This window comes from Heterodontus francisci, chromosome 5 (assembly GCF_036365525.1).
Source record: "Heterodontus francisci isolate sHetFra1 chromosome 5, sHetFra1.hap1, whole genome shotgun sequence".
In the NCBI taxonomy this organism is placed as follows: domain Eukaryota; kingdom Metazoa; phylum Chordata; class Chondrichthyes; order Heterodontiformes; family Heterodontidae; genus Heterodontus; species Heterodontus francisci.
This window is the reverse complement of record NC_090375.1, coordinates 73,199,369-73,214,322: the sequence shown is the minus strand read 5'-3', so window position 1 is coordinate 73,214,322 and position 14,954 is coordinate 73,199,369. Positions and strand designations below refer to the sequence as shown.

The window sequence follows — 14,954 nt, the reverse complement described above, 5'->3', positions numbered from 1 at the left end:
AATGCTTTGTCTTTCAACACACCATTAACATATTGTTTGCCTTTGCTCCATGACCTTCTGGTCAGCTACTCTGTGACTTTGTCCTATCTACACCTTTTCCTTTGTTATCTCTTGCCCCACCCCCACTTTACTTGCTTATAACCTTTCACATTTCTAATATTTGCCAGTTCTGAAGAAGGGTCACTGACCTGAAATGTTAACTCTGCTTCTTTCTCCACAGATGCTGCTAGACCTGCTGAGTATTTCCAGCATTTCTTGTTTTTATTTCAGATTTCCAGCATCCACAGTATTTAGCTTTTATTTTAGGTTTTCTTGTACTCCTTTCTTCTCTACAGTTCTAGAAACAAAAGACATGGCCGCATTTAATGCTAAGGAGTTTGTACAGCAGGGAGACCTATCCCATGACAAATTAAATCAATTAAATATAGAAGATTTAAAACCCTGGCTGCCTAGGTGGGAGTCACTTTCAAGCAAAAGGCAAATAAACCAGAAATAGTGAAGAATTTAGCTATTTTAATCTTGCCCTGAACCAGAAGAAGCAAACGTGGAATCTGAGGCTGAAAAGGTAGCCCTAGCTAGACTTCACTTAGAAACATGAAAAGTGGAATTTTTAAATTATTATTCTCTCATGGGATGTGAATATCGCTGGCAAGGCCAGCATTTGTTGCCCATCCCTAATTGCCCTTGAACTGAGTGACTTGCTCGGCCATTTCAGAGGGCAATTAAGAGGCAACCACATTGCTATGGGTCTGGAGTCACATGTACACCAGACCAGGTAAGGACGGCAGATTTCCTTCCCAAAAGGACATTAGTGAATGAGATGGGTTTTTACAACAATTAATAATCGTTTCATAGCATCATTACTGAAACTAGCTTTCAATTCCAGATTTTTTATTAATTAATTGCAGTTTCAGAAGAAAAAATGGATACAGTTGCAAATAAAAAGAGAGGGGATGCAGTTGAAGGGAGAGGAGAGGCCATTGCAGAAGGAAAAAGAGGAAAGAGAGGCAGCGACGAGAAACTTTGAGTTAGACAGGCTGCAAGCACAAGGTGAAAATGCCGCCAGCAATTCAAACAGAACCCCCAATTCAGATTAAAACTTTGACATTATGTGACACTCAAGACTAGTGCCAAAATAGAATTGGGAGGCAGTTGAGTCTTAATTTATCTCCTTTCAGAAAATAACTAATAGACTAAAGTGGCCAAAATAAAATTGGACGATCCTCCTGCAAGGCGAATTGGTAGGTAGGGCTCACAAAGTATTTTCTCTGTTGTCAGAAGAGAGAGTTCTTCTGACTACAAACAAACTAAAATGGCAATTCTAAATGTCTCTGAGTTGGTACCCGAAGCCTATCGATGGAAATTTAGAAACACTAGGAAAAGACCCGCCCAAACATTTATTGAATTTGAAAGAATTAAACATATGGCTTTCAATCACTGGATATGATCTCTCAAGTTTGACCTCTCGTATGAAAATTTGAGGGAGGCAATTCTATTGGAAGAATTTATGCATAGATTCCCAATTAACGTAAGAATCCATATTGAGGAGTAAAGAATTACAAAGGTGAGAGAACCCACCACCATGGCAGACGACTATGAGCTTACCCTTTTCCACAGAGAAAATCCTGCCATAATAAAAATTCCCAGAGGTTCAGAAAGGCCTGAAAATGGGAAAGTCTTAAGAGATAGGGTGTTAGTGACAGGGAAACCAAAGGTGAGAATGCAAAAAGCCCTTCTCCAGAAGGAAAGAAAATACAGAGGGCAGGAATGTTTTCCACAGAACATGGGGTGTGTTCCCATTGCAGTAAAACGGGGCATGTAAAAGCTGACTGCTGGGAGTTAAAGGGAAAGCCAGTAAATTTTGTAGAAGTGCACAATGCTAGCCAAGAAAAGGGTGCCCAATCAGGTAACCAGGTGGAAGTAGAGAAAATTTCCGAAGGCTATCAGAATTTTGTTTCAAAGGGAAAGGTGTTCCTGTACCCCTCTAGAGAGACAGGCAAACCCATTGTCCTACTTCAAGACACAGAGGCCACGTAATCCCTCATGCTGGCTAAAGGAATGACCTTCCCAGAAGAGAGCTGTCTAAAAACGAAGATTCTAGTAAAAGGGATTGAGGGACAATATATGTCTGTACCCCTGTATTGGGTCCACTTGAAGTGTGACTTAGTTTCTGGACTGGTTACTGTAAAGATTGTCCCTAGTCTACCTGTAGCTGGAATAGACTTGCTACCAAGCAATGATTTGGCTGGGAGTAAGGTGGTAGCAGCCCCTGTGGTCTTAGACCAGCCAAATGAAGCCAGGGAGACAGAGCAAATATAGGAGGATGTCCCTGGAATATTTCTGCCTGTGTTGTAATGAGGTCCATGACCAAGTAAGCTCCCGCAAAGAGAGCTAAATCAGTAATTCATAGAGTCATAGAGTTATACAGCACAGAAACAGGCCCTTCAACCCATCGTGTCTGTGCCGCCCATCAAGCACCTAACTATTCTAATCCCATTTTCCAGCACTTGGCCCGTAGCCTTGTTCTTTTGGGCCTCCTTATCTCGAGAGACAATGGATACGCGCCTGGAGGTGGTCAGTGGTTTGTGAAGTAGCGCCTGGAGTGGCTATAAAGGCCAATTCTGGAGTGACAGGCTCTTCCACAGGTGCTGCAGAGAAATTTGTTTGTCGGGGCTGTTGCACAGTTGGCTCTCCCCTTGCGCCTCTGTCTTTTTTCCTGCCAACTACTAAGTCTCTTCGACTCGCCACAATTTAGCCCTGTCTTTATGGCTGCCCGCCAGCTCTGGCGAATGCTGGCAACTGACTCCCACGACTTGTGATCAATGTCACACGATTTCATGTCGCGTTTGCAGACGTCTTTATAGCGGAGACATGGACGGCCGGTGGGTCTGATACCAGTGGCGAGCTCGCTGTACAATGTGTCTTTGGGGATTCTGCCATCTTCCATGCGGCTCACATGGCCAAGCCATCTCAAGCGCCGCTGACTCAGTAGTGTGTATAAGCTGGGGGTGTTGGCCGCTTCAAGGACTTCTGTGTTGGAGATATAGTCCTGCCACCTGATGCCAAGTATTCTCCGAAGGCAGTGAAGATGGAATGAATTGAGACGTCGCTCTTGGCTGGCATACGTTGTCCAGGCCTCGCTGCCGTAGAGCAAGGTACTGAGGACACAGGCCTGATACACTCGGACTTTTGTATTCCGTGTCAGTGCGCCATTTTCCCACACTCTCTTGGCCAGTCTGGACATAGCAGTGGAAGCCTTACCCATGCGCTTGTTGATTTCTGCATCTAGAGACAGGTTACTGGTGATAGTTGAGCCTAGGTAGGTGAACTCTTGAACCACTTCCAGAGCGTGGTCGCCAATATTGATGGATGGAGCATTTCTGACATCCTGCCCCATGATGTTCGTTTTCTTGAGGCTGATGGTTAGGCCAAATTCATTGCAGGCAGACGCAAACCTGTCGATCAGACTCTGCAGGCACTCTTCAGTGTGAGATGTTAAAGCAGCATCGTCAGCAAAGAGGAGTTCCCTGATGAGGACTTTCCGTACTTTGGACTTCGCTCTTAGACGGGCAAGGTTGAACAACCTGCCCCCTGATCTTGTGTGGTGGAAAATTCCTTCTTCAGAGGATTTGAACGCATGTGAAAGCAGCAGGGAGAAGAAAATCCCAAAAAGTGTGGGTGCGAGAACACAGCCCTGTTTCACACCACTGAGGATAGGAAAGGGCTCTGATGAGGAGCCACCATGTTGAATTGTGCCTTTCATATTGTCATGGAATGAGGTGATGATACTTAGTAGCTTTGGTGGACATCCGATCTTTTCTAGTAGTCTGAAGAGACCACGTCTGCTGACGAGGTCAAAGGCTTTGGTGAGATCAATGAAAGCAACGTAGAGGGGCATCTGTTGTTCACGGCATTTCTCCTGTATCTGACGAAGGGAGAACAGCATGTCAATGGTCGATCTCTCTGCACGAAAGCCACACTGTGCCTCAGGGTAGACGCGCTCGGCCAGCTTCTGGAGCCTTGTATACTATGGCATTTCAACTGCTCATCTAAATACTTCTTAAATGTTGTGAGGGTTCCTGCCTCTACAGGCAGTGTTCCAGATTCCAACCACCCTCTGGGTGAAATTTTTTTCCCACAAATCCCCTCTAAATCTCCTGTACCTTACCTTAAATCTATGGCTCCTGGTTATTGACCCCTTCGCTAACGGAAAAGGTTTCTTCCTATCTAACCTATCAATGCCCCTCATAATTTTGTATACCTCAATCATGCCACCCCCTCCACCTCCGTCGTTCCAGTGAAAACAATCTGAGTTTATCCAACCTCTCCTCATAGCTAATGCCCTCCAGACCAGGCAACATCCTGGTAAACCTGGAAAACAACTCTAGCCTTTTCAGTCTCTCTTCATAGCTGAAGTGCTGCAGCCCAGGCAACATCCTGGTGAATCCCCTCTGCGCCCTCTGCAGTGCAATCACATCCTTCCTATAGTGTGGTGACTAGAACTGTATACAGTACTACAGCTGTGGCCTAACTAGCATTTTATACAACTCCACCATAACCTCCCTGCTCTTATATTCCATGCCTCGGCTGATAAAGGCAAGTATCCCATATGCCTTCCTAACCACCTTATCTACCTGTGCTGCTGCCTTCGGTGATCTATGGAAAAGTACACCAAGGTCCCTCTGACCTTCTGTACTTCCTAGGGTCCTACCATCCATTGTATATTCCCTTGCCTTGTTAGTCCTCCCAAAATGCATCACCTCACACTTCCCAGGATTAAATTCAATTTGCCACTGCTCCGCCCATCTTACCAGCCCATCTCTTTTGTCCTGTAATCTAAGACTCAAAGGTCTGGCTGGCTGAAACATTTTTTTGGAGATTTAAGGGAGGTATACAGGAGACCCTCCTTGATTAAAGCCCATCAGGTAGAACTGGATTTATAAATGAGAGCACAGACAGCCTATTCTGTGGTAAAGGCAGAGAAACTGTCTGAGTGTTACTATTTTTAAAAATCAAATCCTAATGAGGAAGTGGAGACCCCCACAGTGACCCATAGAGGAGGAGTGGACAGTAGTTCACCAAATTGTAGATCCCCCCTAACTATCGGAGGGAGATTCTGCGAATTGCCCAGGAAATCCCTATGGCTGGATACGTGGGTATCCAAAAGACAGAAGCCCAGATAAGCCAACACTTTTACTGGCCACAAATCCACAAAGATGTGGTTAAATTTTGATGGACCTGCCATACCTGCCAGGTTGTTGGGAAACTACATCCTACAATCAAACCTGCTCCACTGATCCCCATTCCTACTTTCGAGGCACCTTTCAGTAGAGTTCTAATCGATTGCATGGGACCCCTATCCAAAACCAGGACAGGTTATCAATACCTTTTAACCATCATGGATATGGCCACCTGATTCTCAGAAGCCATACCCTTTAATAAAATTACTGCCAAAGCCGTAGACGAGGAGTTAACACAGTTTTCAGCAGATATGGACTCCCCAGAAAAATACAGTCCAACCAGAGAACCAATTTCATGTCCCAAATGTTCCAGGAGATCGTACAAAGCCTTGAAATTGACCAGCTGAAATCTTCAGCGTATCACCCACAATCACAAGGGGCTCTGGAATAGTACCATCAGACTCTAAAAACTCTGCTCCGAGCATATTGTAGTGACTACCTCTACGACAAGGACAAAGGAGTAATTTTCTTCGCTACCAGGGATTCCCCCAATGAATCCACAGATTTTAGCCTCTTCAAATTGATTTTCAGACATGACCCAAAACTAATCAAAGAAAAGTTCCTGGATCAAAGGGAGGAGACCTCATTAGTAAATTATGTTCTCACCTTCCGGGAAGGACTTTTCCAAGCTTGTGCGGTAGCAACGATACATATCAAAACCTCTCAGGAAAAAATGAAAAGGCAGGCAGATAAGAAAGCTACAGTTCATGAGTTTAAACCAGGAGACCACGTTCTGGTGCTGGTTACCCCTGCAGGATAAACCTCTAAAAGTCAGGTTTTGTGGTCCATTTCGAGTAGGGAAAAATGAATAGGGAGGAAAAAACAAAAACTGTGCCATCTTAACATGTTAAAAAGATGACACAGTTGGAAACCAGACAGACCAGTAAGTGTATGTACGATAGTAAAAGCAGTAGAGGAGCAGAGTAGTAGTGAGGACAAACTGGACAAGGAAGAGAACCCCGAAAACTCTAAAATTAAACTCCCCCGACTGCCACATTGGAAAACACTGAAATTCTAAGGAGAACAGTCAGAATGTTTGGCTCTCTCTCTGAACAGCAAAGAGCTGACTGTTAATAAAAAATCCAAAGAAATCAAGATTAAGAAAGAACCTTTAGGGATGATTGACCATAATATGATAGAATTTTACATTATGTTTGAAAGTGAGGTAGTTCAATCTGAAGCCAGGGTGTTAAATTTGAACAAAGGAAATTATAAAGGTATAAGGGGCAATTTGGTTGAGATGGATTGGGGAAATATATTAAAAGGTATGACAGTACAGAGGCAATGGATAGTCTTTAAAGAAATGTTACATAGTTTACATCAAATATACATTCCTTCAAGGCCCAAAAACCCCAAAAGAAAAGGTAGTCAACTGTGGCTAACAAAGGAAGTTAAGAATTGTATAAGATTAAAAGAAAAGGCCTAGAAAGTTGCCAGAAATAGTAGTAAACTTGAGGATTGGGAGGATTTTAGAATACAACAAAGGAGGATGAAAAAACTGATAAAGGGAGAATAGAATATGAATGTAAGCTAGCAAAAAATATAAAAAAGGGACCGTAAAAGTTTCAATAGGTATGTAAAAAGGAAACATTTGGCTAAGGCAAATGTGGGTCCATTGCAGACAGAGTCAGGAGAATTTATTATGGGGAATAGAGAAATGGCAGAGAAGCTAAATGATTGCTTTGTGTCTGTCTTCACTGAGGAAGATACAAGAAATCTCCCAGAATTAGAGATCCAAGGGATTAAGGGAAATGAGGAATTGAAGGAAATTAGTATTAGTAAAAAGTTTGTATTGGAGAAATTAATGGGGCTGAAGGTTGAGAAGGCTAATGGTATGTAAGCCTTTATCTCAAGAGGATTTGAATACAGGAGTTGTGAAGTCTTGCTTCAATTGTAGAACCTTGGTTAGACCGCATGTGAGTACTGTGTGCAGTTTTGGTCCCCTTACCTTCGGAAAGATATTATTGCTACAGAGGGAGTGCAACGAAGGTTCACCAGACTTGTTCCCGGGATGGTGGGACTGTCCTATGAAGAGAGATTGGGGAAACTGGGCCTGTATTCTCTAGAGTTTCAAAGAATGAGAGGTGATCTCCTTGAAACCTACAAAATACTTAAAGGGATAGTCAGGGTAGATGCAGCTGTTTGCCCTGGTTGCGGAGTCTAGAACCAGGGGACACAATTTCAAAATGAGGGGGAAGACATTTAGGACAGAGATGAGGAGAAATTTCTTTACTCAGAGGGTTGTGAACCTTTGGAATTCTCTACCCCAGAGGGCTGTGGAAGCTCAGTCATTGAGTATGTTTAAAGCAGAGATTGACAGATTTCTAAATACAAATGACATAAAGGGATGTGGGGATAGTGTGGGAAAAAGGCATTGAAGTGGAAGATCAGCCATGATCATATTGAATAGCTGGGCAGGCTCGATGGGCTAAATGGCCTACTCCTGCTCCTATGTTCCTACGAAGTTGGAGTAGGCGCAGTTTGATTCCAAGATGATAATTCAGGCTTTGAGAAACCAATTGGCTGTTTTTCAAAAAAAACTAAAAAGACATCAGAAGAAATATTCCACCGTAGAAAAAGAAGCTTTAGGGCTCCTCCTAGATCTTCAACGTTTCAAAGTCTATGCAAATAACAGATACAGAGATTCAACTTACACAGACCACATTCCTGGAAAAAATTCAAAGATAAAAATGCCAGATTTTTTCAATGCAGTTTACTTCTCCAACTATTTAACCTGAAAATTAAACACATAGCAGGAAGGAACAATGTCCTAGCACTGTCCAGAATGTGAAATATACTGTATCAACAAAAGCTTGTACCAGAATCAGGGCTGAAAGCCTGAGGAATGGTATGAAATGAATGTGTGTAGTGGTGTTACCCTAGACCGTCTTTCTTCCTTTCCGAACCACTAGAATCCATCAACAAAAAATGAAATCCAAGGCATTTCATTTCTTCCCCCCGCCCCCACCCCCCATCCCCTTTTGGGGGAAGATGTCATGCTCATGGGAAGTGCAGCGATGGAAATACAAAAATAAACCGAAGAGTTATAAAAAATAGAACAATTTAAAAAGATTGGTACACTTGCCTTCAACAAGTTGGAGGACAAAGTCACATGACACATACCTTTTCCTGCACTCAATACACATTCATGTCTGCTAGAACTGAAACTCATTAACCCTGTCTGCATTGAAATTAAATAGCATGGATGTGATCTATCCATAAAGTGAGCTAAAACAAAGGCACTAGCAGACGCTCCATCTTCAACTACAATCACTACAATTAAGTATGAACATCCCTCATCTTTTTCAAAATGGGCTGAAATCAGAAGCTATTGTATAGCCCATAAGGAGCCAAAAACCTAACGTTGCATGGGCAAAACTAACACTTTATGAATTTACCTTTAAAGGTAACCTTTTTGGAGAACAAAGGGAGTCACAGAGACCATAGAGAGATACAGCACTGAAACAGAACCTTCGGCCCACCGAGTCTGTGCCGACCAACAACCACCCATTTATACTAATCCTACATTAATCCCATATTCCTTATCACATCCCCACCATTCTCCTACCACCTACCTACCTACACTAGGGGCAATTTACAATGGCCAATTTACCTATCAACCTGCAAATCCTTGGCTGTGGGAGGAAACCGGAGCACCCGGCAGAAACCCATGCGGTCACAGGGAGAACTTGCAAACTCCGCACAGGTACTCAGAACCGAACCCGGGTCACTGGAGCTGTGAGGCTGCGGTGCTAACCACCGTGCCACTGTGCCACCCGTCATCAGTCATCAAGTCATCAGAACAGCAGTCTGTGATCTCCAGGCACAGAGAGGCCATAGAAAGTCATTTTGAGTTCCAGCACAAGGCTGAGAAGAGAGATCAATTCCAGCTAAGGCAGTTGAACCCTGCTCGGACGAGTTGGCAACCAGCTGCAGCAGAGAAATAAGGGTGGGGGGGGGGCTTTTGAATAATTCCTCCATCTGTGAAAATTGAACTAAGAAATACCAGCACTGTCTTGGAACTGAAGTGTCGACTGTCAGTAGACTTCAGCAACCCAACAAGGGCAAGTCAACCAGCAAACAGGCCTGATAAATTTAAAAATTTACCTTCCAAGAGGATCCCACAGGTTTTCCTGAAAACAGCAGAATTTTACACCTTGAACTCTTAATGCCTCTTACCCTTTACCTTCTATCTATCCCTTCTTGAGTGTGCATGAGTGAATGCGTGCGTGGGTGGTGTGATCATTTCGGGTGATTATTGTTCAGTAAATATTTAATCTTCTGTTTTAAACTCAAGAAAACCTGTCACTGTTTATTCAGCCAACAAAACACAGGGGCTGAAACAACAGTTTAAACAAAAACACTATCTGTGGTCAGTTGGGAGGTGAAAAGTCGAAGCCAGCCACCCCATTTCCCACCTGCCCGTAACAACCTATTGTAGTTTTCTTACCATTGGAGATCTTTAATATTGTTATTTCAATTACAGGGAACCCTTTGAAACCTTTGGGGATATTTAAAATATGGCATTGAGAATGCAATGCTTTGTTTTACCTATAACATTTTAAAGAAATATTGTTCATCGAACCACCCACATTGTTACTTACAATTAAGAATGTTTGAATGGATGCTGTACTTTAAAGTGCTTAGTAACCCACTTTTAAATAAGCATGAATTCTATATAACATTTGGCTGCAATAATGATCAAATACATAGAAACAACATTTTTTAATTATTTGTTCGGGTATTGTGGGCGTCGCTGGCTAGACCAGCATTTATTGCCCATCCCTAATTGCCCTTGAGAAGGTGGTGGTGAGCTGCCTTCTTGAACTGCAGCAGTCCTTGGGCTGTAGGTACACCCACAGTGTTGTTAGGAAGGGAGTTGCAGGATTTTGACCAGTTGCAGTGAAGGAACGGCGGTATAGTTCCAAGTCAGGATGGTGTGTGGCTTGGAGGGGAGCTTGCAGGTGGTGGTGTTCCCATGCATCTGCTGCCCTTGTCCTTCTACGAGGTAGAGGTCGCAGGTTTGGAAGATGCTGTCTAAGGAGCCATGGTGAGTTGTTGCAGTGCATCTTGTATATGGTACGTACTGCTGCCACTGTACATCGGTGGTGGAGGGAGTGAATATTAAAGGTGGTGCCAATCAAGCAGGCTGCTTTGTCTTGGATGGTGTTGAGCTTCTTGAGTGTTGTTGGAGCTGCACCCATCTAGGCAAGTGGAGGGTATTCCATCGCACTGCGAACTTGTGCCTTGTAGATGGCGGACAAGCATTGGTGAGACAGAAGGTGAGTTACCCACTGCAGATTTCTCAGCCGGTGACATGCTTTTGTAGCCACAGCATTAATGTAACTGGTCCAGTTCAGTTTCTGGTCAATGGTGACAGCCAGAATGTTGGATAGTGGGGGATTCAGCGATGGTAATGCCATTGAACGTCAAGGGGAGATGGTTAGATTTCCTCTTGCTGGAGATGGTCATTGCCTGGCACTTGTGGCGCGAATGTTAATTGCCACTTATCAGCCCAAGCCTGGATGTTGTCCAGGTCTTGCTGCATATGGACATTGACTGCTCCAGTATCTTGAAGATTCGTGAATGGTGCTGAACATTGTGCAATCATCAGCGAACATCCTCATTTCTGACCTTATGATGGAGGGAAGGTCATTGATGAAACAGCTGATGATGCTTGGGCTTAGGACACTACCCTGAAGAACTCCTGCAGTGATGTCCTGGAGCTGAGATGATTGACCTGCAACAACCACAACCATCTTCCCTTATGCTAGGTATGACTCCAACTAGTGGAGACTTTTTCCCGATTCCCATTGACTCCAGTTTTGCTAGGGCTCTTTGATGCCAGATTCGGTCAACTGCTGCCTTGATGTCAAGGGCAGTTATTCTCACCTCACCTCTGGAGTTCAGCTCCGGAGCTGTAATGAGGTCAGGCGCTGAGTAGCCCTGGTAGAACCCAAACTGAACATCAGTGAGCAGGTTATTGCTGATCAAGTGCCGCTTGATAGCACTGTCGATGACCTCTTCCATCACTTTGCCGATGATCGGGAGTAGACTGATAGGGTGGCAACTGGCCGTGTTGGATTTGTCCTGCTTTTTGTGCACAGGACATACAGGGGCAATTTTCCACATTGCCATGTACATGCCAGTGTTGTAGCTGTACTGGATCAGTTTGGCCTGGGGCATGGTTAGGTCTGGAGCATAAGTGTTCAGTACTTTTGCCGGAATGTTGTCAGGGCCCATAGCCTTTGCAGTATCCAGTGCCTTCAGCTGATTCTAGATATCAAGTGGAGTGAATCGGATTGGCTGAATACTGATATCTGTGATTGCTGGAGGAGGAGGCCGTGATGGATCATCCACTCGGCACTTCTATCTGAAGATGGAGGAAAATGCTTCAGCCTTATCTTTTGCACTGATGTGCTGGGCTCCCCCATCATTGAAGATGGGGATATTTGTGGAACCTCCTCCTGTCAGTTGTTTATTTGTCCACCACCATTCACGACTGAATGCGGCTGGACTGCAGAGCTTAGATCTGATCCGTTGGTTGTGGGATCACTTAGCCCTGTCTATTGCATGCTGCTTTTGCTGTTTGACATGCAAGTACTTGTAGCTTCACCAGACTGACACCTTATTTTGAGGTATGCCTGGTGCTGCTCCTGGCATGACTTCCTGCACTCTTCATTGAACCAGGGTTGGTCTCCTGGCTTGGTGGTAATGGTAGATTCCGGGATATGCTGGGCCGAGGTTACAGATTGTGGTTGAATACAATTCTACTGCTGCTGATGGACCACAGCAACTCATGGATGCCCAGTTTTGAGTTGCTAGATCTGTTCAAAATCTATCCCATTTAGCACGATGATAGTGCCAAACGATATGATGGTGGGTACCCTCAGTGTGAAAATGGGACTTCTTCTCCACAAGGACTGTGCGGTGGTCACTCCTACCACTACTATTATGGACAGATGCATCTGCGACAGATATATTGGTGAGTACGAGGTCAAGTAGCATTGTTGCCCATCCTTAATTGTCTTTGAACTGAGTGACTTGCAAGGCCATTTCAGAGGGCAGTTAAAAGTCAACCACATTGCTGTGGGTCCGGAGTCACATATCGGCCAGACCAGTTAAGAATGGCAGCTTTCCTTCCCTAAAGGACATTCATGAACCAGATGGGTTTTTACAACAATCGACATGGTTTCATGGTCACCATTAGACTAGCCTTTTAATTCTAGATTTATTAATTGAATTCAAATTCCCCATCTGCCGTGGTGGGATTCGAACCCATGTCCCCAGAGCATTAGCCTGGGTCTCTGGGTTACTATTGTAGTGACATTACCATTATGCCACCGCTTCCCCCAAAGATAATGAACTTTGTTCAAATGCGACATGAGGAGATTAAAGACTTGTAGCACAATAATTTTTTAAGAATCATTGAATTAATTTCATAATTTATAGTGTATCAGTTGTTAGACTGATAATGCAAACAACAACAAACTAGAATGGTAAGATGACCTGGTTAATAGTTTGTATTAATATATATTTTTTTTTCTACAGAAATCTAATGAATGACAGAGCAACTCCAGAAGAAATAGCTTCATATTATAAAGACTATGTTAAGATTATGGGTCTTCAGAAAAACTTTGTTAACAACACTTGGGTCACTTCTGTCTCAAAGTTGCAGCAAGATCAAGAGAATGTAAAGGATAAAATGCCTAAGAATGTCAAAAAGGATATTACACAACAGCTGGCTGCTACTGAAAATGGACTAACTCACTGCCTTTGGGAAGTCAGAGGATATCAGAGAATTGGAGATGGATCACATGTGCCTTTTCGCCTTTTCACTGAGAATGTTGTCTTAGCCACTGGCACCTATGATTTACCTGCAAGATTGGGGGTGGAGGGTGAAGACTTGCCTTTTGTATTTCACAGCATCTCAGCCTTTGAGTCTGCCATAAAAAGTTGCAAAGTCAACCAGACATCAGATCCTGTTCTCATTGTTGGTGCAGGGCTGACTGCAGCAGATGCAGTACTGTGTGCCTACCACCACAAAATCCCTGTTATTCATTCATTCCGAAGAAATGTCACCGACCCAGGCTTGATCTTCAAACAGCTTCCTAAGAAGCTCTATCCAGAATATCACAAGGTTTATCATAAGATGTGCAAGCAGTCGTACACCACAACCACATACCCTAACTACACAAGCTTTCCTGAAAGCTGCATTGTTTCTTTCCAGCCAGATATGAGAGGCATTCTTCAGAGTGCCTCAGGAGAGAATATTGTCCTAAATATCTCAATGGCCCTGGTGCTGATAGGTACTTACCCTAATCTATCCTTTCTTAAAGAGCATGGAAAGTACTTGGGAATAGATCCAAGTAAGCCCATTTCATGTAAGAGAAACCCCATTGACATTGATCCCTATACATTTGAGTGTACCAAAGAGACTAGCTTCTTTGGTATGGGCCCATTAATTGGGGACAACTTTGTCCGCTTTCTTAAGGGTGGAGCTCTGGGCATCACAAGTTGTTTGGTGAAACGCTTGAAGAAAAAGGGACAGTTAATTTCTGAGATAGGAAGTGATGAAGGGTAACAAATTTCAGGATTAATGATGAATTTAGAACTGTTCTATTTACAACCAAAAGTTATGAACAGCTGTTTTTTAACAACAGATTCAAGATACAGATAAGTCAGTGAAGGTCCTGCTCATACTGTGATAATGGAGTGGAGGAAATAGTTCAGTTAATAGTCAAAGTGTACTCAGTAGTAACACTGGCATTCTGCAAAAATTAAAAATGTGCACATTTCTTTTTGCAAATAGTGGCAATGAAGTTAGCAAACAACCAACAAGTCCATTCAATCCATTATTAGAACCAGATATCAAAATACAATCAAACTGTGAAATGTGCACATAAAAATGATTGCAAAATTAAAATCTTATGTCAGAACTACTGGCTGCTTTGGCCTTCTGCTCATCTATTTTTTCCTCCACTTCATTTGATGGTCTATTATTTTCAGCGTGCCCAATAGACATCAATAAGGTGTAGGACATTTCAGTAATTGTAAGGATTTTCAACCACAATTACATTGCTTAGGAAACATTCTTGAAGCATCTGAAGATCTCCAAATGCTAAGCTTCTCTCAAAGCATTCTAATTACACACAGATTCCTTCATCTAATGAGAAATTGTGCCTACAATTTAGAATATTTATATTGGAATATTTATAATGGAGCTGGAAGTGGCATGAAAATCACAGAGCAACGTTTCCATAAGTTGACAGTACTGCACCAAAAAGAAGAAAACCGTCATCTGTGCACATTACCCTTAGGGGTAATGTTTCAACTTTGCACTGATAAAATGGAATCTCACCCACCAACATCACATAACAAAAATTCTGATGTGTGCTTATGTTAACAGTTGATTTGAATAGTTGGAAATTCATGCACAGTGCACACTAACATTTCCAGTATCTTCTGTTAATGGAAGAGATTTCCTGATGGAAGCGCAAAGTTGGAAAATTAACTCTGCAGTTTTATAAAAGGTTTTGTAGAACAGAAATTATTTGTGAAGTTTGGTAAAATCCAAAGTATTCTTTTATTGATAAAGATGACAAAGTGTGGGTTTCTGAACATGCTTTTTCTTTTCTGGTTGAGGACAATTTTGTTGCTTTTGAAGGAATCTTCAGCCCTTCTTACTTTCTGGGGTTGTCCTGTTTAATGCAC

The 14,954-nt window shown here is 43.0% G+C and overlaps 1 protein-coding gene across 1 annotated transcript in view; it reads left to right on the top strand.

Moving 5' to 3' along the window:
• Nucleotides 1–13,824, top strand: part of osgin2 (oxidative stress induced growth inhibitor family member 2) — a 52,277-nt gene extending 38,453 nt beyond the window's left edge. The window contains exon 5 of the mRNA XM_068030841.1: nucleotides 12,792–13,824. Within this exon, the coding sequence (XP_067886942.1) occupies nucleotides 12,792–13,824 (1,033 nt within the window). The remainder of the gene's footprint in view (nucleotides 1–12,791) is intronic.
• Nucleotides 13,825–14,954: the final 1,130 nt, after the last annotated feature.